The following is a 25,985-nucleotide window of genomic DNA, read 5'->3' as shown; positions in this document are numbered from 1 at the left end:
AGCTCCGCATCCATGAGACAGGGAAGCAAACACCCACATTTATACGTCTTTCCAGACCAGCACCATCTTGATCGGTGAGGCATGTCGGAGGTGTCTCTGCGCTCCGCTGCCTAGAGCCCTCAGACCTCAGTGGGTGTCAGTCGGCAGCTCAGCAGGGTTTGTTTTTAATTCTGGAAAGTCCCCGAGGAAAAAATGGGGATGGAGGGAGGATGGAGTAGGGTGTGCACTGACGACCAAGCGTAGACACCTGAGTCAGCGAGGACGAAAGAGCAGGGACCCCGCAGCGGGGGTTTCCGATCCTGCCCGTGCGCCTTCGGAGCCTCTGTGCGCTCCCGCGGGAACCGAGAGTAAGCGCGACGGTGCTGCAAGGCGTCGCTGCAGGGCCCCGCCTCGGCGGAGTTCCTGCCTGGCGCCCGGGTGGCAGTTGCTTCCCTGGGCGCTGTTGTCACCATTTATTGTTACAAAAGTGACTCTTCCCGTACGCTGCGCACTTTAAATGCCACAAACGTGATCCTAGGTAATTCTCAAACAGCTCCCTGGATAGTTGTGCGCTTGGTGGATGCTTGACTGAGGTTTCACGTGTGTGTATCTATACAGTATTTTAATTGTCAAATATATATGTACATCTAAGTGTCCTTCAAAATCTTACATAAGAACAGGTACCATGGTTATTAACATTAATAATTATGAACATGGGTGTTACATTAGGGGTGGGTGTGGGAGGGAATGTGAAAACTCAGTACTATCTTTCCAACTTTTCAGGAAACCTAAAATCATTCCAAATGGAAAACTTTCATTTGAAATGACTATTCCATCTATCCCTAGCCTTGGTCACCATGACATTTTTGGTAAGCATTTTGCATGCATTTTGATTATAAATCCAGTTAATGATAGACCGAAAACACCAGGTTTCTCTATTCCGTCCCACACCCCACTAAAAAGGTTTAAACCTACAACAAAAGACAAACTCCCCGAGAGCCGCAGTTACGCATGGCTCCAGTTATGTTACCTATTGCCTCCTGAGCTCACTGGTCTCTGCTGTTGCCAAGTGGGTCTCTGCCGGCAAGCGAGGGTGCAACCCTGAGGCAGTCATAGTTGGACCGTTTGGCACCAGTGAGGGCTCCCAGGGGAGGGACAGACCCCTTCGGGTTAGGGTTTCCCGTGGCTTCTCCCCCAAACCGGGACGACACCGCCTCAGGCTGCCCCGGCTGCTGTGACCAAACCCCAGGCACCAGCGGCTTACGAGCGCCAAGCACCCCTGCCTCGCAGTTCTGGAGGCTGTGGGTGCGAGGTCGGGGCCAGCATTCCGGGTTGCAGATGGTGACTGCCCGCACCCCCGTCCTCCCAGGGCTGAAGGGGACAGGAGTCTCTCTGGGGTCTCTCTTAGAAGGGCCTGACATGAATCCCTTTCATAGGGACTACCGCCCGACTGCCTCCCAAAGGCCCCCACCTCCGAACACCGTCGCCGCGGGAGCCAGGGTTTCAGCGTTAGGCCTGTGCGTGTGCGTTGAGGGAGCGGCACAGCCATTCAGGCCTCAGTGTAGACGGCTGAGTCTCCCCCTCACACACAGCCACCTGACTCTCCCACAGGAAGCGCAGCGCTGCCCGCCTCCCGTTCACACTCGCCACGGGGAGGAAGGCGCATTGGATGAAAGAAGTCTCTGCACAGGAGTGTGGCACATTCCAGGGCCGGGGGCTGATCCAGGGAGGGGCGGTCACCCAGCAAGCGTGGGGGGTGGCACCTGCACAAGGTTGCGTGGGCGGCGGCCCTTCCAGAAACAGTGACCCGAGGCCACCACCCCAAAGGACAAGGAAACACCCGGAAGCGTCCAGCTGATGTTGCTCAGCAGCAAGGTGGGGGCTGGAGGCAAGAGAGCTCAGAGGGTGGCAGAAATTCAGGGTCTTCCACAGCTCCCGGGTTGGTTCGCGGAGGGTGGGCCCAGTGGGGCGGGGCAGGCAAAGCAGGCAAAGCAGGCAGGCCCTAAATGGCTACACGAATGTTTTATTTGCTCTACACTCAAAGCAATTGCCTGTGGAAGAGTTTGAGTTTGGAACCAGAACCCAGGGAGCTCTGAGCTAAAGAAGGAAACACTGCAAGGACCAACATACAGGGGTCACGTTTGGCCAGTGACAGGACACGGAGGCCCTGTGATTTCCGTGATGGGGACACGCCTTTGCAGCAAGGCAGTTTCAAGAGGCCGGCAGCCATCTTACTTGTCTAGACTGAAAGCCCAGTCAAGGGCAGCCACAGAATTTGCTAGGCCTAGAGCAGAATGAAAATTCACAGTCCCGTGCTCAAAAAGCAGGGGCAAGATGCTATCTGCCCTTCCCTCCAACTCTCTCCATCTGTCATAATATTTTTTATTTGCTATTTAATATCTCACTCCCTCAGGCATGGAGATGTTTGAGGGACAATTGCAGGAGAGCTCCTGGTCCCATCAGCCTTCATTACAAAGCAGACTGTCAAAGATTAACTCGAGAATGTCTATGCGGTGAGTGCAGAGCATTAAACCCCAACGCGGGGGAAGGGCTGTGTGGCCGCATTCATCACGAGCCCACCAAACCGGCCCGGGTCCCGTTTCTTAAAGACGCCTGCATGCTGAAAGGCGTTAGGCTCCTCTCTACCCTCAGCACTCACATATTTGCTTGGGCTTCTCAGGCTGATCCATTGGCAAGGCATGGAAACAAACTCATCGATTGGCTCTGTTGAGTTCTCTAGGCCAGGAAGGGTTCCTTAGGAGTCAGTGGACCTGCCGAAGAGTTTACAGAGAAGTTAAGATCCAAGCTGGGTAGAGAGAAATGGGAATAGAGTCCTCAACACAACAGCCAGGCGCTCTGACAAGAACTCCCCATGACCCCAGGTGATTCTCTCCAATACCCTATGAAGGACGTATCATTGTTACATCCTCATTTTAAGGGCGAGGAAAGTTAGGCTCAAAACATTAAGCGATCCGTTCAAGGCCATGTACTTACAAAGTCCGTCTGCATGACATCCGAGTGCGCATTTGTACATCATCCTGTTTTTCATTCCAGAAAGAAAGGCTAGAGCATTGCACAGGCCTGGGCAATGGATGGGGCTGATGCGGGGGGCGTGGCCACGTGGCTACGCTGCCTGATGCCCGTGTTCTTAGTGAATTCGAAGGATGTGGTGACTGCGCACGATGATGTCGCAGGCTCAGGGGCTCAGGCTGACATGGTGGCTCTCCCTCCCTCTCCTTGGGACGCGTACAGACAACAGAAATGACAGCCAGGACAGGGAAAGCCACCTCGCCAGGCCCAGGCCAGGCCCCCCTCCAGGCGTTCCGGGTGTCCTGGCCTCGTGGGCCTCGTCGCCAGAGGCGAGCCGCACAGCAGCCCGGAGAGGCCGGCGGAAGAGCGGCGGGCTCTCGGTGGATGGAGGAGGGGCATGCTCCTGCTTCCTCGAGACCAGGGCACAGTGGCACGTGGCCCTGGTCCTCCACCCGCCGGCCGGGTGTGCTGTCCATGACCCCGGACAGATCCCCCGGTGTAAGGCCGGAGGGAGGCCGAGGGCTATTAGCCGTCATGACCACCCTTGAACTTGGGAAGTGGAGCATGTAAATGTGCTTTCTTTGTTGATGCACTTCACCGACCAAGAGTAGACTGTGTTACTTTCAAATATAAGGGAGCCTCTGGTCCCCTCAAAGACGCCCCGAGCCCTTGTTCGGAAGGGTCTTCCGTCAGCCATGGTCCCGCGCAGGAAGCTGTTGTATTTTGTCTTTGTCCTTTCCTTCACGTTGGCTCCATGTCCACCAGGTAAATGGAAAGGGGCAGGATTTTGATGGCAGAGTGTTAGGTTTGATGATTCTTTTATGCGCTGCCCAAAATGGAGAGGAATGGTCAGCTCCCTGCTGTGCTTCTCATGGGACTGCCTTGCGCTTGCTCTGGAATTTTCTCAGGGCAAACAGCTCTTCCTTTTTTTAAAAAAAACACTTCTTCCTGGTTACCAGGAGTAGAATAAATCCTCAACTCCTGTGACCAGCTGTCCCTGGCCAAAGGTCTGTGGTGTTGGGAACATTTTTATACACTGCTAGTTCCTATACTGACTTGGATTTCCAAAATGTGCTTTGTGTTCAATTTAGGGTGCCTGGCGGGACTGGATTATTCCTGGCCATTCCCGGGAGGTAAGTGCAGTCCCTTGTGTGTAGTTTTGGCTTTAGGAGCTCCGGCCGCTCGGCTTCCTCTCACTTCCGGAGACAAGCAAGCGATAGAGACAGTGGTGAATATAGAATTGCCTGAACCTCCACTCTTACCTTTTCTTCCTCTTGTTCCCAGCGTCCTACCTGGACTTCCTATTCCACAGGGAAATCTCTTTGTGACTGGATTGTAATTTTGGCCACAGAGATTTGGACCTGGCGGCTACTCTCATTACCTCTAAACCCAGGTCACAGGATTAGGCTTGGACCGGCCTTTGAGCATGGCTCTGGGGACATGCTTGGCCATCTCTTACAGGCTCTACCCAAATGCATGCCACTGGTCTGAGAGGGTCCAATAAAGGAGCGAGAAGAGTCCAGTGAAAACTCACCACACACACAGAAGAGCTGTTTTTAAAGAACAGCCCTCTGATTTTTTGAAAAATATTTTTTTTAATTTATTTTTAGAGAGAGGGGAAGGGAGGGAGAAGGGAGAGAGAGAAACATCAATGTGTGGTTGCCTCTCATACACCTCCAACTGGGGACCTGGCCCACAACCCAGGCCTGTGCTCTGACTGGGAATCAAACCGGCAACCCTTTGGTTCACAGGCCGGTGCTCAATCCACTGAGCCACACCAGCCAGAGCTGATTTTTTTTTTTTTTTGGACTCATGCAGGAAGAAAGTATATTGTACACAAAATTAAAAAAAAAGTGTTCTTGGGTAATTGCAAACAAAATTTAAAAGTGTTCAGACAGAATTTCAGAGTGAGAAAAAAATGAAGGTTGATACCAGTCATCGAGTGTTTACTATGCACCTAGCAGTCTATTAACAACTTGCTGTGGGTTATCTCCTTTAATCTTCAAAACACCCCTCCAAGGTAGGTACTATTATAACCACCCATTTTGCAGATGATGAAACAGAGACATAGATGAGCTATTAAGCCGCTTTGCCCAGAGGTCACAAATAATAAGTGCTAGGCCAGGCTTCCAACAGAGGACATCAGAGTTGCTGGTTTGAGTCCTGCGGTTCTCAGCCAGGTAGAACTGCGCCCGGCGCTACTCTTAAGCACGGGCGGCAGGCACACAGCTTTGGACACCCTGCACGGCGCAGGGTGGATCGGTCGGACCACGTACTGCCTGAAAAGGGCAGATGCTGTCCTATGCAATCAATCTGCCCATGCCAGGGGGTCCCAGCGGCCGACGGGCTCTGCACAGGAGCATCTCCAGAGAGCGGCGATCAGGGCGATGGCCGGGGGTTGGGGGGGAGTGGGAGCTCTCGCGCCGCAGCCAAGGGCCTCCCAGAGACCATCCCTGGCATCCCGCAGAGCAGGGCAGACTGGAAACCCCGCGTCCTTTCATGTCTCAGCTGAATCTGCGGTGGAAGAGGCTGATTCTTTCCTGCCTCAGGCAGGAGAACGGGCTGAGGCCCCACAGCACAGCCCTGAGCAAATGCAGGCGCAGAGAGCGGGGCTGACAGAGGCAGGGACAACATGACAGAAGCGAATGCAGAAGATCCCAGGCGAGGAAGGACACGGGGACGCAGGGGTAGAAAGTCATCAAAGGAGGAGCTGGGAGCGAACCCGGACGCGAGGAGCTTGAGGTTTGGCGAGCGAGCGGAGGGTCCCTGGAGCTGCAGGTTTATGTTGCAGAGAAGGTGCAGGGTAGAGAAGAGAGTCATGGGCTCCTTACAACGGCCGCCCGGAGGCTGGTGGTAGCATGTGCTGCTGGCCGCCGGGCCTCTTCAGCAGAAGCTTAGTTCTTGTCGGCCCTCACCTCCAGGCAAAGTAGGTTAGAGGCAGGGTCCCCGGGAGTTCTTGTCCCACCGGGTGTGATGAGTGCAGAGCATCGAGGAGAGGACGGGGTGAGGCAAGCCTGGGCCTGCTGGCGCGAAGGCTGGGGTGGCGGTGGGGGGGGGGGTTCCTTTGACTCCGACGATGAACTTCACAGAGGGACAAACAAGACCATCCCCAGGGAGCACAGTAAGTGCCAACGCGACGTCAGCGACACTTAGCACGACTGAGAACCATCCTTGGGCTCGTATTCAGCAGATCTGGTGCTGAAGGCACAGGACGGAGCCCCAGGAAGGGCCACTGTCGCCGGGGGTGTTGCCGCGCCGCCCTGGGAGGGTGGGGAGCAGGAGGTGAGGCAGGAACGCCGAGGACGCCTGAAGGAGCTGCGCAGGCGCGGGGGCGGGCGCAGCGGCGCCTCCCACCTGTAGGGGTCAATGTGGCTCTGAGGTTGCTGGAAGGGGGTGGTTAATAGGCGTGAAAAGGCGGGGTGACAACCCACATGCTGCCCCTGGGGGACCAGACGAGCCAAGGACTTTTCCTTTGGTGGCAAAGCCGCTGCCCACGGGGTCCACCGAGGTGGCCTGAACGTTCTTCGTGGTCCGGTAAGAAAGCTCCTGCTCAGGGACCGACGAAGAGAGCTCGCTGAGTAAGCAGCGTCTGGCGAAATAGTCTCGCATAGGCTACTCCATCGCACCGCTAAAGGGTCCAAATGCAGACCAGGGTCTCCAGCGCGAGCCCTGGGCGGAGGAGGCTGAGCTCAGGCAGCTCCCTGAGGACGCGGGGCCCCGCCCCGCCCCGCCTAGAACTGAACCTGAGGCTTGACCTCTTCCTCCAGGGACCTTCCACACCCACAGGGGCCCTCCCACTGTCCTCACAGGCCTCTGTGCCCCGGTGACAGTCCTCTCCTCTCTGGGGTGCCCGCTGCGCCTCCTTTTGACCAAGCAGGGTTACAAACACAAGGAGCACAGGGTCGCTATCTGCTGAACAATGAATGAGCGCTCTCCACCTCCCTCCTGAAAACAGCAGGGCTCTTTGAAAAATCTTGGCTGGTTCTTGCAAACTCCCTCTCCAACCATACACACGCACCCTCCCCGTGGTGGCCCTGACCTCGTCCCGGTCCCAGCCCTGAGCCCCGAGCCCCGAGCCCCGAGCCCGAGCCCCGGGAGAGGCGCCCGAGCAGCTCTCTCTCGGCCTAGGTGAGTTTGCTGCTTGCGAGGCGTGCAAGCTGGGCCGCGGCAAGTGCAGGCGGACGTGCCTGGAGGATGAGAAGGTGGTGGGAAGCTGCAAGCTCAACTTCTTCTGCTGCCGCCGCCGGATCCAGTGAGCCGGCCGGCCCCTCCCGGCCCCGGGGCAGGACTGTGCGTTCGAAGAAGGTCAAGAGAAGTTATGTGGCTTCATGCAGTCATGCCACGCATGGGTGCCTTCCCGTTCTTCTCTCCCTTTGTTTTGTTCCTTTGCTTATTTTTAAAGGTAATCTTGAAAAACACCAGACTAATAGCTCCAGGGCGTGCGTGTCTCCTGAGTTTCAGTCAGACGCTACCCCTATGTATAGTACCTGCAGCGTGTGGCATGGTTGGCGAAACTTCCCCGCGCTCTCCTCACCTGACGTGTGATCACCGTGTGAAGTGTGCTTTATCATCCTTGTTTCTATGGGAAGAAATCGAGAGCCAGAGCAGCTGTCGTTTCCTCAAGGCCATAGCGGAGCCAGTGCAGGTTGCACGTACCACGGTCACGTTCTGTGTATCCGTCTATGTAGACTTGTTCTCACAAAACAGGAACACGTCGGTGGTAGCGGAGCCATGATTCTACAGAGCACAGGAGGAGACTTCTTCCATACGGCTTCTTAGGAGACCACATAACGTCATTTCTGGATCCTAGCACTTGGGGTGTGGTTATAAAACAACTCACACCGACACACTTAATGTCCTTGCCCCACCGTTGCCTTTTCATTTTTGTGCCATTGAACGAAGGTGCTGGCGGTCCCTTTAACACGTCCAGCATGGAACGCACCCGGAGGGTTAGCTGTAGGCCTTTTGCCTTGTGAAATACAATGCGTAGCTGCACACCGTCAAGGTCAAAAGCGGCACTGTCCTCTGAGCAGTGACCCAAACTTGACCACTTGGTTTGACGGAAATAATAAAGATTAGAGCGGAAATAAATGAAATAGAGACTAAGAAAACAAATAAAGAAAATCACCAAAACCAAAAGTTTGTTTTTTGAAATGATCAACACGATAAGCAAACCTCTACCTAGACTGACCAAGGAAAGCAGAGAGAGAATACTCAAATTACTAAAACCAGAAATGAAAGAGAGACCCTGACTACGGACCTTACAGCAATAAGAAGTATTATTAGGGAATACTACAAACAATTGCATGGTGGCATTTGAGGTGGCTCAGGTGAAATGCCTGTGTTTCTAGAAAGACATTGTGGGGCCTAAAACATAGGAATGCTTTTCCTCCCACCTTCTGATCTCTTCGGGCTGAGCTAATGACCAAATGAACAGAGACAGAGGAACAGGAAGAAACTGAGATTTTAATGCGTGCGCACAATTCCAAAGGCAGTGAGGCAACACCGGGTGTAAGGCATTTTGGACAAAGGAGAAGAGGGGACAACAGAGTACAGATTTCAGAGGAGAGAGGGGGCGACTATAGGGAGTTGGGGAACCGGGGAACACAATGGCAGGAAAATCCCCCTGGTGGCACAGAAACAATGGGACACAGTGGGGGTCGAGCTGACAGGCCCCTGCGTGACCCCTCGTGCTTACCACACTTCATTCAATGTAGGTAAGGCGTCGAAGATTCCCTTCCTGAAGCGGGGTTTTCTGTCTGACTCTCTTGGGCAGGAAAGGGGAGAGGAAAGACCCCAAAGTTCTTTCTGGGTCTGTTTCTTTATAAACAGCTAAAACTCAATAGCAACTTGGGTCAAAAAAGCAACTTCAGATGACAAAATTTTGGTCCCTTCAACATAAATGTTAAAGCTGACTAAAGAATACGTAGAAGATCTGTATCGGCCTCTAGCAAGGAAAGGAAATGAATTAGTGACAAGGAAGTAACTCTCGCAGAGTAACACTGAGGAGTAGATGGCTTCTCTGGTGAGTTCTAAAGATGCTACTCCATTTTCTCCTGGCTTGCGTGTTTTTTGGATGAGAAGTTTTCTTTACTTCTCCATGACCCCTCTCCCGCCAGGGGTCTGGGGTCCCCTCTGTGCGACTTCCTTTTGGCCGACAACGGAGGTGCGGTGGTGGTGATGGTTTTATACCTCCTTTCCCAGGTCTGATTTTTTTTTTTTTTAACCAGGCCTGTGTGTTTGCCCTTAAAGCAATAGGAAACTGTTTGTTGCCCTTCCCACAGAGCAGTAAGCCACTTTTTTTTTTGTTTTTTGTCCCCTCCCCCCGATAGGGAAGGTGGGTTCTGGCAGAATCTTGTGCCTTTCTCACCGTGCTACGCGCCCCGGCCTACATCTGGAGGGGTGTTCCCCCAGACTTTCTCAGCTCTGGCACCCTTTGTGTGAGCGCCTGATGAGGTCCCTGAGAGAGAACCCGGGTGCTGGCGTGGACGCCCCTCTTATTTGTGGCCAAAGGAATTCCCTGTTCTCTCTCCCGTTTACAGTTGCTACTAGCAGTTCTTCACAGACTTACCTGAATCCGTTTTTACCTGTGTCTGGCAGATCTGCCTCAGGACGTGAGTGCTCATGTCTGATTTTTTCTTGGAGTTTCCTCCTTTCTCTTAGATTTGGGGAAAGTGGTTACCTTGGAATCTCAGCTTTTGGGTGAGTTTCAGAAAGGTTGACTATTTGCAGCCCGCCCTGCATTTTGGTGCGTGTTTGGCTGACATTGAAATGTGTTGGTTCCATCTTTGTACATCCTAAGCAGAAGCCATCCTTTCATTAACGAAAAAAAATTCAATTTATTAAAGAGATAGTCAAGTTTTCTGCTAATTCTTGTGTCAGTTTTGGTAAGTTGAACTTTTGGAGAAACCTTCCCATTTTTTTTGAGAGTTCACAGTTTAGGCAAAGAAGCATTAATAACGTTTTCTTACATCATTTTAGTTGGGAAGGGCTTTCTCATGGGTGCAGGGTTTTGACCTCAAGTCAGCTTGGGGCTTGGAACCCGTACCCACCCAGAGATAGGAGCGCACACAGCCTCTACCAGGATTATCACCTTGTGTGGAAAGATCTTTTCATGTTTCAGGCCCACAGAATGCTCTTTTGTCTTTGCTCTTGAGTATGCGTGTCACATGGCACCTGGCCAACTCCCCTGCCCCCTCTGCCCTCTGTGGGGAGGGATGAGGGGGCGGGGGTCCTTCCACGGCAGCATGAGAAAGGTGCACATAAGCAAATTCCCTTGCATTGGCCAGTTTGTGACGATTCCTGGCGCTGCCTGGTAACTGCTCAGTGAATTTTATAAGAGGGTAAGTTGCATGTAAAGTCCTAGATAAGAAGAAAAGGACCAGTGGTTACAGGTCTCATGCAGGTGGTGGTGCTTGAAGTGGGGCTTGAAGGGAAAATAGGGGAGGTCCAGGCAGAGATGCAGACTCGGGTGTTCCAGCCAGGAAGGCCACGTTCCCTGCCTTTCTCTCCCATAACTCCTACGTAGGTCACATCCGATTGGCCAGCCCACGCACTATTTTATGGGGCACGGAGAATAGTTCATTCTTAATGAATGTTACAAACCCAAGTTACTTCTCGCCTGTTTGGAGCCGTAGAACTTGTTTTAATCAACCTTCCCGTTCAAAGAGCTGAATTCCAGCTCCAGCACCTCCCTCGCCCTCTCCCCCAGATGCCTGGCGCCATGAGGATCTTTCCCTTAACTGTTGCCATCCTCATGCTTCTTGCTCAAATTTTCTCAGGTAAGAGGGAAATCCTTATCTGGTCAGGATCTGTCTTTTTAAAAGAGAGCTCGGTTTTTAGAAAAGTGCATGACTCTCACCATATTTTAAAAACTTACCAGAAAGCCTGCCCTGAGATCAGACACAAAACAAGGGAGCAAGACCATATGTAACCAGAGAGAACCTAGTTAATTTCCCTGACAGTTCTACAAAGGGGTCCAACTCCATTCCATTCAGAGCCCGTCCCCGGGGCAGCCTTCCACCCAGCTCCAGCATGTGCCACAGCGACCGCTGCGAGCTGCGGGAAACTCTCAGAGGCGAATTCCAAACGCGCTTGTCCGTTTAGGGAACGACAGCCTTGCCTTGGCAGCCTCAAGGAACTTATGGTAACAGGCTCTGAACCGTGTATTTTTTCCACATCTCACTAATTTTTCCATGTCTCCCAATCTGAGATTTTGGATTTTCTTTCTAGCTCTCGAACACCGAAGGAAAATTATGTCATTTAAACCACCAGCCTCTTGATGAGTTTGCTTTTAAGTTCTGGAGCCCTTTGAAATGGTCTCTGTTTGTTCCATACGGGCTTGACTCTATCCCTTTTCGCTGGCTAAAGTGCAGAAGACCTATTACTAAAAGTCAGAAGGGAAAAACAACGGCTCCAGTTAGTCTAACAACCCCTCTGTCTATGTCAACTGCTTACACAGCGCCAGGTGCACACACTCTGCTCTGATGGAGTGAACTATTATTAGTGTCTTGTTTTCATTGTCCTTGTCATCAATGTTCTCATAATCTGCCCCAATTCAATATCTAAACACCTTATCCATGTCTCACATCAGGTGACCGGCCAGGTGCCTGATAAATTTTTCTGATCTATAACTCAAAATATCCCAGGTTCAACTTCAGACTATTGAAATGTTTTCTCTTTCCTTTGAGTAGAAATCTAAGTCTTCACAATTTCTTTCCCTTGATCTGAGTCCTACCGTGGACATTCATGAGCCTAATATTCCTTCATCACGACAACACCTCTGATATATAATAGCTGACGTGCGTCTTCCCCTCCGAAAGTTTTTCTTCCCAAGAATAAACATTACTCCTTTTGAGGGTAACTTCCAGGACCACAGCCCTTTTATCTTTGGACCCCACGCTGTGAAACTCCACGCCCGTGTGCCAGCGCACACTGTCGTTGACCTGCCTACAGTGTAAATAGCGCAGACTTCACCTTTTCCTGCAGATCAGGGACTATTAATTTGGAGATGTAAAAAATATCATTTATGGAAAGAATTGTTTATTGAAACTAGAAAGTATATTGTTTCCCTCCCAGGAAGAAACATTCTGTTTCTTATACCCTAGAAATGATTATGAGAAGGAACTCATTTGTGTGTGTTTGTTTTTCCAAGTCAGGGCACAGCATAGGCTGCACAGGGGTCTGAGCTCAGGCACAGCTTGTTCAGGTGACACCTGCTTTTATGAGATTGATACTCTGTCTCCAGGAGACTCGTAGTGGGGCTTCTGCATTTGTCCTGGGCGATACAACATGGTCTTTTGGTAGTTAATTACTGGATAACTGAAGATTAATTGCTCCCTTCACTCAGCCAGGGGAGGAGTTCAAAGGAAGATATGTTGTGAGAAGATGGATGGTCGCTGTGAAGTCGAAATGTCTTTCCTTTGAAGATAAGATCGGGGGCTGCAGAGCTGAACTGACACCATTTTGCTGCAAAAAGAGGAAAAAGAATTAAACACTACAAAATGCAGCTACAATGATGGCCAAGGTGGGGACACTCTGGCAGCGGTGACCGCAGCACACCGAGCCTCTCTGGACTTTTTCTCTTTGATCTCCGCATTCTGGGTTCTCTGAAGCTACCAGTGCAGTTCACGATGCTATGGGGTGATGCTGTCACCAGGTTGTGAGCTTCTGGAGGGAAGGTGCTTTGTCTTGCCACTGCGTGCCCACTGTGCTTGGCATGGGGCCTATTGATTATTTATTGAGAAAGTAAGATAGTGAATTAATAGATTAAACAGGTAGATTGGAAATGTTGGGCTTTGACCCTCTTGAACTGAGTTGTAAAATCATAGTCCTGGCTTCAAACCCCTGTCACCTCCTCCTCCTCCTCTCCTTCATCAACTGTAATTGTTTCAAATGCCTCACATTCCCTGTCTGATCTAGAATGTCAAGTCGCACAAAGAAACTGGCCCATGCCAACAGTCAAGCTGGCCGTACATAGAGTAGCATGTTCCTTCTGGCCGCCTGCAGAGAGAACTGTCAGACCAGGCCTACCAGCGACCCCTAGAGGTCACTGAGTTTCACACCCTCCTTAGAGATGAGGAGACCCTACAGTTCCTGGCTCACCTACATATGTGCGCTTTCTGCTCCGTGTTCTTCGCATGTCCATAACAGAGTGCACCAGGTGTGAACAGACAGCAAAGGCCAGGTCAAAGATGGGATATTTTCTTAGCAGCTGAAGTGAGTGGCTGGATGGGGGGGGGGGCTGAAACCAGCTGCAAACAAAACCGTCGACACCTCCCCAAAGCCCTCCTGTAAACCTGTGATGTTTTCCTCAATGGCAGTGCCAGCTGAGGCTTGCCTTTCTCCTGATTTGCCTCGATTTGGAGTCCAACTTTCAAGCAGAGCAAAATATCTTTCATAGGCCACTTTCATTATAGAAGATTTATAATACACCCCCCAGAACCGAAAGAAATCCCCCTCAGCTCTGTTCTAGAGAATCTCCTTACCTAGTCAATTAAGCTTGCTTCCTGTAGAGATGTAAATAAGAAAGAGAAAACTAAAACACAATTTCCTGGTAGAAGACAGTCTGTAAAAGGTTTTAAAATAAGAGATCAAAACGTTTGTGAAAAGGTTCTGATATTGCTATCTGTCCTCATGGTCCTGAATGTCTAATTCTGAAAATTACACAAGAGGAAAACGCGTAGGTGAAATATCTGTTGCAATCCGAGAACCGTCCCAGGTTCTGTGAGTTTGCCAGAAATTCCTTATCACCAGATTCCGGTAAAGGAAACAGCCTTTGTGAACCTACATGTACTGAGCTTTCCCCTTTCCTTCTTCCTCTCTCCCTCTTTCACTGCCCAGTGACTTGGATGGCCCGCACATTTTCTGCCCCCACTGCTTTCCTGCCCTATCTGCTTCACAGCCTGTGGAAATGTCTCTGCCCCCCGCCCCCCCTCATGCTGCTGGAAATCAGTCTCAGGAAAGAGACCGGGGACCTGCTAGGCACGCCCCAGGCACCGATCTCTTCCCGACGATTCCAGGACCACCCCAGTGATCCGGGGGGAGTATCCACGCCCGTGGCTCTTTCTGAAACCAGGGCAATGTGTTTCCTGCTTCATGTCTCCCTCCTTTGCATGCGAGGACCGCAGTCTGCTGGATACCGACCTTTCCTTCTCCTCTTCTCTCGTTCTCAGGCTTCTCTGTTCCCTCTTCCCGCTCCCGTGGTTTCGGTCCCCTCCCCCCACCCCCCAGTGGTACGACTACCCGTTTCCCAGCCTTTCTGGCGCCAGGGCCCCTCCGTACTCCGCTCTGCGCCCCGGTGCACAGACCTCTGGTCACTTAGCTTCCTCTCGGTCCCCTGCAGTCCCGGCACCGGCAGGAAGCCGGGCAGCGGCATCCACTTCCGGTTCCGGCGGGCTGCGCTCCGGCGGCGGCAGGGGCCGGCTCCAGGCTCCAGCTGCCTCCGTGTGCGCGGTGGGCTCCCGGGCGCGTTCCGGGGAGCCAGCGGCCCCCACGCTCTGTGCCCTCGGGCGAAGGAGGACCGGCCGAGCTACGACCTGCCTGCAGGGCACCCTGGCTGCCCACGTCCCTCCCGGCCCACGTCGCCTGCTCTAAAGTCTGAGCCCTGGCCGCGGGGGCCTCCACCCCTGTCGCAGAGCGCTCCTTCCCTAGAATCTTAAGCACCGTTCCTGGGGTGCACCCGACTTGGGGGTCTCAGCCCCAAAGGGACAGGTCCGTCCCGAGCTGCAGGCCACACTAACTGCACCGTTCTGAGCACTAGCCCCCCAACACGGCCTTCCCCTTCGCTCCTCCTGGCCAGAGCGGGCGGCTGAATCCTGAAGTTGTTCACCTCCATGCCCCTTCACCCTCCCCATTCAGCGTAACCAAATCCCCTGCGTTCTCAATGCCTAGTGTGGTTCCCGGGTACCTGGAGCATCTAATAAAAATTCCGCGCTGGCTTCTAGCTCCCACTTCTTGCTGAACTTCATTAGGCTACCGGTCTTCTCCACGTGGGTTTCTGAAAGGCACTTCAGAAGCAGTTTGCCTTGATTGCAAACCATCTCTTTCTCAAACGGATCTTCATTTAACATTGGTCAATATTGTTGTCATTTACTCAGACACTCGGGTTAAAATTTGCTCACTCAGGGATGCTTACATTCCCTTGGAATTCAAGCAATGCACTCACTGTGTAAATCCACAAGAGCCGATCCTCAATAGTCACAAATTGTGTTATAATTTTTTCCTCCCTTCCGTCCTCACTGACCTTGCTCTGAGATTCAGGCCCTCATTGTCCTCAGCGTCCACTTGCTAACTGCACTGTTAAACTACTCAGTCCTCATTGCCGGTATCCCCTTTGTAAGGTTTCCTTATAATTGTGGGATTGGACATTGCAAAGAATAGTCAACAGTTCCGCCTTCTCATGTTGCATGTGTGTGCATCCACGGACACTTCCACACCCCTTTTGCCCACACACCGTGTCAGTTGCTCAACCACCAAGTCTAAGATTCACATTCAGATGTATAGGAATACTTAGAACACTAAAGCATGAGAGCAGGAAGTAGCCTTGGAGAGAGCATCGAAGTCCATGTTTCCAGAACTAAATTGATTATACTTATGCACCATATTTCTTAAAATCAGTGCTCTGAGCTCCAGTCTAACACTTCCGTGTTGGAAACTCTTTACACTTGATCTTAGCCAAAAGGCCGAGAAGCAATCATGCTGGAAACTCTTTAAACTAAGACTCTGAAATTTTAAAATGACGTATACTGTAATGTTTGAGAACTATCGACTACTGAACAGAGGACCATCTGAGACTCACAGGCAACCCACACCTCCAAGGGAGGAGCAGGGAGGGACATTGAGAACTCGCAACCAGCACCTGTGCCTTTTGGGTCCAGTGGTACATCACCGCCTCGCACTTGTCCATTTGAAAAGCACGAGGGGAAAGGACTGGACAAAAGAGCTCACCTTGCTCCACTCAAGGAATGGAAGCGCTGGCTTCAGTGCGGAAGCTGGACGTGTGTCCAGCAAACTAACAAACAGCGTGACAAGTTTTGCAATCTGATCTAGACCCGCAGAATCCAGAACAGGTCGGGGCGGGGCGGGGGGGCGATGGATGATGGATTTTGACTGGAGTTGTTAGAGTCTGGAGAGAGTTCACAGACAAAATGTCCTGTCCTTGTCTAAGCCAGTTGCTTTATCACCCTAGACTAAATCATTTGAACTGAAACCGAAGGATTGTTGTTCCTAAATTTCCCCTTTATTGCCAATATCTCATCAACTTACGTTCCCATTTGACAATTATTTTCATTCAAAACTACCACTTCCATTATTTTGGAGAACTGAGCACCCAAAATAACAAGGACTCTCTGTCTTCCTTTGAAGGCCATTCTGCTCCTAGGGGACCCCTCTGTCCCCGGAGATCCTTAATGAGGGTTTAAATTGTCCTCATTACCCAAGCAAAGACCTGCCACCTACCCTAGGGAGCTGCTGGCTGGAATGAAGCCATCTGCCGCCCGTCCCGTCTCTGTGGACACCGTTGCCCATGAGAACTATTCTCACTCTCCTTTGCCGTTTTGTTCTTTTTCGAACCAAGTCTCAGGGCACCAGCCTTGGTAAGTTTAGTGCATCTGAGAGCCTGAGAGAATCCTACACACAGACCCGATCCCCAGGACTACACACCCAGAAGGGGCCCCATGGCAAAGTTGGTGACGGGAAGTGCAGTCACCTGACCACTGAATGACCTGTCCTGGTGGTGCCACCCCTACGCTAGGTCAGGTGAAGACCGACTTCGATGAGATGCCGCCAGAGGCTCGCCGGGGGTCTGCAGCCGCCTCGGCTTCACCGCCGAGGCTGAATAGGATCAGGGCAATGGAAGAGGGCGCCTTTTCCCGATCATCCTTCACCTCCTGAACCCCTCCGCTTCTGTCCTCCAGGAGTCAGCGGTTCTGAGGTGCCGGCGCAAGGGAGGCCGGAGCTCCGCGGCCTCCAAAGGGAGTGGTAGCGACCTGCTTGTGAGGACCGCGCGGAGCTAAGGGAACTCTCCTGGTAGTGCTGATCTGCGGGGCTTGACCCTGTCTCTGCGGCGTCATTCCATCCCCCGGCTCCTTGTGGCCGGTCAGCCCCTGGAAACAGAACCTCCACGGAGAGATTCAGGCTGACTCTAAAACTGAGTGTGCCCCTTACAGCCAAGGCAGAAACAAGGGCTAGAGGTATGACTGACCACCGTGCCCCAAAGAGCCCGAGGCGGCTCACCTCAGGCCCCTGCCTGTGGCTGAGGAAATGACTAGAAACAAAAAGGAAAGCAGGCCGATAGGAAAAGCTCCTGGCCAAGTACGCTCCCGGGGGAATTAGGAACATTACTATGCCTGCAATATAATATTTGTTTGTTTTCCTGAGGAACAGGGCTGTAGGGCTTAGTAATATGTGGGCAGCATACATAGAAGTGGTAATAGTCCTTATTGATTTATTTATGTGGTTATTATTTTTTAAGAGCATGGTGTTGAGAGAATGTAAATTAGGAGAAATCTTTTTTCTTTCTTTTTTTAATCCTCACCCAAGGATACTTTTTCATTGCTTCTAGAGAGGAAGAGGAAAGGAGAGAGAGAGTAACGTTGATTGGCTGACTCATGGATGCACCGTTCCTGGGGGACAAGCCTGAAACCTTTCGATTCCAGGACGGTGCTCTGACCAACGGAGCCAGGGAGACAGTGCTGACTCATTAATGGCAGTAATTCAAAAGGGGAGGAGAAGGCGATGATGGGAATCTTAAATGTGTCCAAAGAAGTCCTAGTCTCTATTCTAACGGCGTCTACTAAATCTCAAACAATTCTGTGGCAAGCCCTCCTATATTTTAGGCATATATCATTTTCCTGAGCGAAGTTATTGGGCTTATAAAGGACAAAAGAACTGGGGTCGGTTGTCCCTCATCATTATTTTTACTACTCTGCCTGTTACTATGGCTTACCTCGGGGGTCGTTGTTACGTAGCATTGAATTCAGTCTCTGTTCCCGAGGCGCATCCGAGGTCCTGGAGCCCCGGGCCGGTGCTTCCCTGCAAACTTCGGGCACACAGAGGCGGCCGCTCTGCCCGGTTCTCTTGGTCCCCGCGGCCGGGACTAGCGAGCGTATTGAACTTCTCATGTCCCCTCCTGAAGCGCATCCCCAGCCCTGCTGGCCGGAAGCCCAGTGCAGGGTGTCCTGAGGGTGGCGGAGCCTGAGTCCAAGTGCCCCAAACATTTCTAACTCCACGCAGATGCCCCGGAACAGCTCGGGCCACCCTGGAAGGGCTGGAAAATGTGCTACCAGCTGCCTGAGCATCCTCCAAGTTTTCTGCCTTAGCCCAAAGCCCGGGGACCCACCGTGGCCAAAAACAGAGGTGCCACACAGTTGCCCTAGGCCCCCTTGAGCCTCTCTAAATCTTCACTGTCCCCTCATCGACCGGAGACGTTCTCACGCTGCATTGCAAGGCGTGGAGATGGAAACCTAGGGGCCCGAGGCAACGGCTGCATTTTCCAGGTCTCCAAAAAGGCTATGGAAGGCTTCCGCGGGCCCGGGACGCCCCCTGCTGGTCTGCTGTGGAATGCAGACCCAGGCGGCTGGGCTCGGGCGGGTCTGGGCGGGGCAGGGGGCAGAGGGCCTGCCAGGGGGCGCTGGCTGCGGTGAGGCGAGGGACCCAATGGGTGGGCATGGATGCGGTCATATGAGTTAGATCGTGTGTGTGTGTGTGTGTGTGTGTGTGTGTGTGTGTGTGTGTGTGAATGGCATATGCAAATACAGGAGCAGAATGCTGGGTACCAGAATTTCTACAGAATGACCTACGTTTATGGGACTTATTGTGGATTTTTTTTTTAATGGCTCAAGCCTGTATCTATTATTTGTTTCTTACCTGAAATCTCATCAATTCCATAATAAAACTGATTTCACTTGGATAACTCATTTTGAAAAATAGACGTCACACAGGACATCTTCAGTAGGACACCTGAATTGATTTCATTAGGTTCCCATATCAAATTACGACAACAAGGTGGCTGAAATGCATCCCCATTGCAGTCGAGACACTGGAAGTCCAAAACCGAGGTGCCAGCCGGCCCCGTTCCATCTGAGGACTTCCGGGGAGAATCCTGACAATCGCCTCCTAGGACAGCAACTCCAGTCCCCGCCCCCGACGTCAAAGGCCACCTTCTCTTTGGCCTGTGTCTCAAATCTCCTGCTCTTTCTCTTAGGAGACTAGCGGTCCTTGGGTTTTGAGCTCAGCCTACGTTCGGGATAACCTCTTCCCGAGACCCTTGAGTTCACCAGACCTGAAAGGCGTCTCTTGTCTCTGCGGGGGAGGAGTGGCCACGCCCTGATCCTCAACGCCAGCAAGCCCGGCACCTGATTGGTCAGCGGACCTCGGTCCTGGCCATAAAAAGCCGGAGGGGGGCGCCGACCCCTCCACTCGGAGGCCTGCTCAGCACGGGGAGCTTCGCTCTGCTGTGGGCTCTTTCAGGTGAGGAAGCTCCTGAAGACGGTCTCCGGAGCCATGGAAACTGTTTCCCCGGGCCAGAAAGATGAGTCTCAGCTCAATGTCACTCCGACACGCGACCGTGCCCGGTCCAGCACAGGTGGAGCCGAAGCGCATTGCGGGGGAAGCTGTCGCTTGGAGGAGCCACCGCTGCCGCCGTCCCAGACAGTGCGCACTCTGCATGATGGGCTGGCTCCCACCCGGGACCGTTCGAGCTGGAAGAGACGCCCTGGGGTCGGGGCTGGGCTTCGGAACCTGGGGAACACATGCTACGTGAACGCAGCCCTGCAGTGCTTGACTCACACCCCGCCCCTGGCCCGCTACCTGCTGTCCCGGCGGCACTCGGAGACCTGTCCGAGGCTGGCGCCCTGCGTCCTGTGTGCCATGCAAGTGCACGTGGCGCGGGCCCTGCTGCGTCCTGCCGACGCGCTCCAGCCGCCTGAGGAGCTGCTCAGCGGCTTCCACAGACACCGGCAGGAAGACGCCCACGAGTATCTCATGTTCACCGTGAACGCCATGCAGCAAGCCTGCCTGCGAGAGTGCGAGCAGCTGGCTGGGCCCTCCCCGGACGCCACCCTGATCCGTCAGATATTTGGAGGGTACTGGAGATCTCAGATCAAGTGTCTCCACTGCCACAGCGTGTCTGACACCCTGGACCCGTACCTGGACATCGCCCTGGACATCCAGGGGGCTCAGAGTGTGACCCAAGCCTTGGAACTGCTGGTGACGCCCGAAAAGCTGGATGGTGACAATTCCTATCAGTGCAGCGTTTGCCTCAAGAAGGTGCCTGCTTCCAAGACCTTGACTTTGCACACAGCCTCGAAGGTCCTTATCCTGGCGTTGAAACGGTTCTCCGATTTCACTGGCAGAAAGATGGAGAAGGACGTGCACTATCCCGAGCACCTGGATGTGGGACCGTACCTGTCTCAGCTGAACACGGGGCCCCTTGTGTACGAGCTCTACGCCGTGCTGGTCCACACGGGGTGGACCTGTCACAATGGCCATTACTTCTGCTACGTCAAAGCTGCAGACAGCCAGTGGTTCACCATGAATGACACTAAAGTAACCGCCTGTGATGCTTCTTCTGCCCTGTGCCAACGTGCGTATGTCCTCTTTTACATCCAGAAGAGTGATTTGGAAAGAGACGGTGGGAGTGCGTCTATAGGCCTTGGGACAGAGCCTAAGGTCCTGGGATCAACCCAGCGGCGGCCTGGGAGTCACTCCAACATCACAGGTCTTGAGTTGGAGGGCCCCACGCAAGACACGTCTGTCAAACACATCTCCTTAGAGCAGTGGAAGCTGCTCCAGGAGCAATCCCGACCAATGCCGGCCTTCAACGTCAGGAAGGTCTCAGGCGCCCTGCCAGCCGACGCCATTGTGATTCACCCGTCCAAGTATGGAGGGGGCGTGACCAAGCTTCCTCCGGGACAGGAAAACTGCCTGCTCAACAAGGCGCCTGCGGGGAAAGCCAAGGCTGGCAAGAGAAGGAAGAAGGGCCCGAGGGCCCTGCGTATGTCCCTGTGACCTTGGCGGCAGCGCCGATGCACGTGCCTGTCCGGACTTCCCCGTGGGCGCTGTGGGAAGGGTCTGTGGTGGGGGGAGGGGGCACAGGATATGTGATTTTTGCAACGTGGGATACTTTTGAATCAAGGTAGCTACTTTCAGATAATAAATATAGAGTGTTTTGAAAGACGTGGAGGATGGAGTTTATTTTCCCATGTTTTCTAAGGGATTGGGCATCATACGACCTCTCTGGGCAGGTCGTGGGTGGCGTGGCGGGGGGACCCGAGGGCGGGTGGATGTGGGCGGTGGATGGACTCTGCACATCTGCTCCTCCGGCTGTTAGAATGGCTTATGGTCGGTCGGCGCTGCCGGACACAGCGGGGCACAGCGTGCAAGTGCGCGTGAATGGCCACGCAGTGCAGCTGCTGCTTCTGCCTCAGGGACGGCGAAGCAGCCTGAACCGTGGTCTCACTTCCGGGGTGGCGCTAAAGGGGACCTGGGTGGATCTCTTGTGTTCCCGTCATGGTGAGCTCTCACAGGTCCACTGCTGCAGATGGACGATTTCATGACTTGGTTCACACACTCCTAAGTAAAATTGAGCCATACGTTTTCCTTCAGCCCCATGAACCCCTTCATGACACCACTGAGAATTTTTCCGTTCGTCACCCAGACAGGGGACAGAAGCGTGCCCCAGAGGAATGGTTTAAATGCTGAGAGTACATTGATGGAAACTTAATCTTCAAACTCAAATTCTTCTGACAGTTTTTAAGGATGACATTTTATAAAGGAAGCAATCTTAAAATGGATTTATTCTTTTTTGGTTGAATTACCATCTGGGATCCTTTCCTGGAGCCTTCAGAGAGCGCTCGGTCTCAGGTCGTGGTGGGGGAGGAGGCAGGACTTGGGCAGGTTCATGGAACCTGGCTGGTTCTCCTATCACATGGAGAAACAGAAACACTCTCTGGGTCCCATAATAAACACGTGCGGGCCTGTGAGCCCAAGAGCACACCTGCTCTGCCACGCCCGTTACCAAGCGATCCTAGTGTCCTCTGTGCCCAGGAAGCCCAGGACCAGTCTGGGGCGAGAGTGCCTTCCAAGAACCGTGGCGGGGATGTGAGCGGTAGCGCCCCAAGATCTAGGCACCCAGCTGGGCCGCACGGCCAGGAGGCAGCCCGAGGGCGAGGGCTGAGAGTGCTGCGCCAGCGTGTTCCCACGCCCGGGGCTCCTGAGCCCGGGTGGAGACGCGGGTGTGGCTCTGGGTCCTGCCTTCCTGTAGAGAGCTGGGCCTTCAGCCATCTCGTGGAAATGCCTGAAACCAACGAGTGTCCTGGCAGGCAGGCAGTGCACGGACAGCTCTGCGCCCTGGGACCTGCCGGAGGGTTCTCCCAGGAGCCTTGTCCTGATCGCAGGGGTTCTCGGGGGCCTTGACTCTCCATCCTCCTGCTTCCCTTGGTCATCAGGGAGCACAGGGCCTGGCGCACCCCTAGGACACTGAGTCCAAGGACCTGGGGAGTCACCTCAGTGGGCCACGTCATCCCTTGGGGGGGGGGTTAAGTTTAATTTCCAAATATGAAGCTTAGTTTTAATACCATTATTTACATTATTTACTTCTGTGGTCATCGTCATTACTTTGGGTATTTGTCACTCTTTTTATGGTAACTTTGCTTAGGAATGACTTCAGTGTCCTTGGCTATTAATTGTTGACTAGACCTTTTCTGGGAGGGGGGTGTCTATTTTTCACCTGCGCCACACCCGCGTCTCCACCCAGGCTCAGGAGCCCCGGGCGGGCGTGGGAACTCGCCGGCGCAGCCCTCTCAGCCCTGCAGACGGGGGCCCCCTTGGAGGAGGCAGACGTGTCTGCCTGTTTTCAGGGAGCCGGCTGCCCTCTCCGAGATGTACTGTTGAGGATGTAAACAGTACTAGGGCGGAGGGGACCTAGAGAATCCAACAGTGCAGTCTCTGGACGGCCTTTGGGCCCATTATTTGTCAGAAACAGGGGCTCCTATGCACCTAAACTGACTTGGGCCTGGCTTCCAGGGAAAACAATGAAGGAAAATCACACCTGTTGCTGTCTCACAGGAGGTCGGGATTACGACTGACTTCAACTTCAGGGGCGGGGGGATGTGGGGGGCGGGAACGTGTACTGTCTTAGGCAGGCGATAGAATTCCTTCCCCCTCGTCCTCCAAGGCGGCGTCACGTTTTCCCACCCTGCCTCTAGAGTGGAGCCCCGTGGGCAGTTTTTGAAAAATCGGGGTCCCAGTCAGGCCCAGCATTTGGGGACCGCGCTCGTGGTCAGAGCAGCGGTGACCACAGGCGGGACCCTGGGAGAGTTTCCCCTTGGTGTTGAGGTTCAGTGTTGGCGTTTGTTGAAGCGCAGCATTTCCAGCCCCGGGGGAAAAAGTGGAAAAACCCGCTCTGTGAGAAACCGTTTTGGCTGGGGAAAGCAAGCAGTGTTAATTATTAAAAAAACAAACAAACAAACAGCTTATGCGGTGGCCAATAGGATTAGGGATTTATCTTCCTGCAGCTTTGGTCTCTGGGCTGTTGGGGGGAGGGAGAGGAATAGCTCTGGTCCAATCCGGGAGGACCGGTGGGTGTGTATATTGGGAATTATCTAAGATGCAGAGCGTGGTTGTGGAATTCACTGTTTTCTCTCCATTCCTCAGTGGAGAGGTTTTGGGACAAAATTCATGACACTTTCTGTGGACCAGGTGGCCAGAGCTGTCTGTCTCCTGTCCCCATGTTGCTTCCATACTCCGAGGGGCCACCAAGGTTCTCAGGTGAGACACCTGTGACCTGCCCCCATGACCTTGCCTGAGCAGGGTCCCCGCACCCTGAGGCACCGAGCGTGCGGGGCTGCAGAAATGGAAGCTGTGCCGCCACCAGACGAGGGGGGAAGGGTGCCGGTGGGGGAAGGCGGAACGGGGAACCAGGGTCTGTGGAGAGAGCTGTTGGAGGGGGAAGGGCTGTGGGGGCTCAGCCCGGACCCCCACCCGCGGGCCGAGGAGCGCGGGCCCGAGGGAACGTGCTCAAAACCGCCTAAGGAAAGATGGCACCAACACTTACTTTCCTTTGCAACAGGTTTTATTGTTTTAACTCTCTGCATGCAAGCTATGTTTCAAAGGTTTAATTTCGTACAAAATTCTACACTTGATATTCTCAGGTCACCTCGGCCTCCTACATTTTATGCCACAAGTTTCATAAACAGGTATTGCCTCAAAGTCTCAATCCCTGGGATGGGTGATACAGGATTCTCTTAGAAGTTGTCACACACATGCACACGCTGGTATTTTCTGCTGTGGAGCCTAACGGGACATGTCTCCGCTCTGCGTTCAGGACGGCTCTCTCCTCGGCGTGGGAACCTCCAGGCTGACTGCGCGCTACGCGGCCGCTGAAGGGCTTGCCTTCCCTGCGCCGGGAGTGTTTTGTGCCGTGCGAATCCTCGCTGGTTCCAGGAGTGTTGCTTTAGGAACAGAGGACTTCTGGCGATTTTACACTGAATACCTTGGCCAGGGCAAGTGATGGGTAAGAAGTGTTGGTACCCCTCCAGGAGCCGCACCCTCTGGTTTCCCGTGTTAGCGTTTCGTCCTTCACTGCATGTTCTGTGCTCACGGAACCTGGTACTTGGCTGCCTGTTGATAGCGGTCACAGGCCTAGGGGCTCTCCATGTGCGGTGCGTCCCTTCTACCGATAATGACAAATGGAGCGCTACAGGCTGTCCCCGAACGGGGCGTCACGTGTCTTCCAAGGTCAGCACTGCTGCCGAAAACATCTCTATCTGTACACGTACAGTGTGGGTCCTGTCACACTGAGATCAGGCCAATGCCCAAAGGGTCCGGTCACGGGAGTGTGGCGACGAAGGGGTCTTCTCTGGCGCTCACAGTGTTTCTTTAATGTGTGAGTCCGCTGGCGTGTTTGCACGTTAAGCTGTGAGTGAGGTCCCTCCATCTTTGTTACACGTGAAATGCCGTGGCGTTTTACGTTGGAATATTTACTGCAGGCTTTCATGACTTTCTGCTCTGTGTTGGGTTCCCTCATGTCGCCTAAGAGAAGAGCAGTGGCCGAAGGATTTCCCGCACACCCGGCACGCGTGTGGCTGCTCTCCAGTGTGCGTTCTCTCGTGTCGCCTGAGATTAGCATGCTGACTGAAGGCGTTCCCACACCGACGGCATTCGTATGGCTTCTCTCTAGTGTGTGTTCTGTTGTGCCGTGTGAGCTCAGAACTTTGCCCAAAAGCCTTCCCACACACGAGACAGACGTGTGGTTTCTCTCCCGTGTGGATTTTCTTGTGCTGGCTGAGGCCAGAGCTTTGACTAAAGGCTTTCCCACATTGATGGCATTTATAATGCTTCTCCCCCGGATGGGTTCTCTCATGTTTCCAAAGGTAAGATCTTTGACTGAAAGTTTTGTCACAGAGGGGACATGCATATGGTTTCTCCCCTGTGTGAATTTTCTCGTGCTGCCTAAGGTAAGAGCTTTGACTGAAGGTTTTCCCACACTGGGAGCATCGATAGGGCTTTTCTCCTGTGTGCACTCGACTATGGTTTCTAAGGTCAGAGCTTTGCAAAAACCCATTCCCGCACTGATGACATTTGAATGGTTTCTCTCCAGTGTGAGTCGCTGTGTGTCGTCTGAGGCTGGAGTAATGACTGAAGGCTTTTCCATAGAGACGACATGCACATGATTGACCTGCAACGTGAATGTGACTGTGGCTACGAAGGTGTGACTCTTCACTAGGTGGCTTTGCACACTGTGGGCTGACATCATGTCCTCTTCCCGTGTGAGTTAAAGAATATTGAGTCAGAGCAGATCTATGAGTAAATTCATTGCTCAAATCAGTATGTTCTGTACGATCCTCCGGAGGGTGAGATTTCTGCTTTGGGGAAGGAGATGAAAAGGTTTTAATGGTTTGCCCACATACATCCATACATTCATTTCTCCACCTATAAATCCTGGAAGAGCAGTCAGCGATAGTCTCAGGGAAAAG

The 25,985-nt window shown here is 53.1% G+C and overlaps 2 protein-coding genes and 1 pseudogene across 2 annotated transcripts; all 3 read left to right on the top strand.

The window, feature by feature from the left end:
* The first annotated feature begins 4,078 nt into the window (after positions 1-4,078).
* LOC129064738 (beta-defensin 12-like) lies at positions 4,079-7,265 on the top strand. The gene is made up of 2 exons (XM_054565850.1): positions 4,079-4,142; positions 7,138-7,265. Exons 1-2 carry the CDS (start codon positions 4,079-4,081, stop codon positions 7,263-7,265), a joined length of 192 nt encoding a protein of 63 aa, XP_054421825.1.
* A 3,455-nt stretch (positions 7,266-10,720) lies between these two features.
* On the top strand, positions 10,721-12,502 carry LOC129064713 (beta-defensin 107-like; annotated as a pseudogene).
* Positions 12,503-19,512: 7,010 nt separating this feature from the next.
* LOC129064737 (ubiquitin carboxyl-terminal hydrolase 17-like protein 6) lies at positions 19,513-21,018 on the top strand. The gene has a single exon (XM_054565849.1). The coding sequence runs from the start codon at positions 19,513-19,515 to the stop codon at positions 21,016-21,018; it is 1,506 nt and encodes a 501-aa protein (XP_054421824.1).
* The last annotated feature ends 4,967 nt before the right edge of the window (positions 21,019-25,985 follow it).

Source organism: Pteronotus mesoamericanus, unplaced genomic scaffold (genome assembly GCF_021234165.1).
Source record: "Pteronotus mesoamericanus isolate MK-2021 breed Mesoamerican mustached bat unplaced genomic scaffold, CSHL_Meso_final contig_169, whole genome shotgun sequence".
Classification (NCBI taxonomy): domain Eukaryota; kingdom Metazoa; phylum Chordata; class Mammalia; order Chiroptera; family Mormoopidae; genus Pteronotus; species Pteronotus mesoamericanus.
The sequence above is the reverse complement of the archived record's forward strand: the minus strand, read 5'-3'. Positions and strand labels throughout refer to the sequence as shown.

What these genes read in the sequence shown, in the direction of transcription:
- LOC129064738 (XM_054565850.1), top strand. Translation starts at nt 4,079, where the DNA reads ATGTGCTTTGTGTTCAATTTAGGGTGCCTGGCGGGACTGGATTATTCC. An exon ending in TTCCTGGCCATTCCCGGGAG is followed by an intron (nt 4,143 to 7,137) that starts GTAAGTGCAGTC and finishes CTCTCGGCCTAG; the next exon opens with GTGAGTTTGCTGCTTGCGAG.
- LOC129064737 (XM_054565849.1), top strand. Translation starts at nt 19,513, where the DNA reads ATGGAAACTGTTTCCCCGGGCCAGAAAGATGAGTCTCAGCTCAATGTC.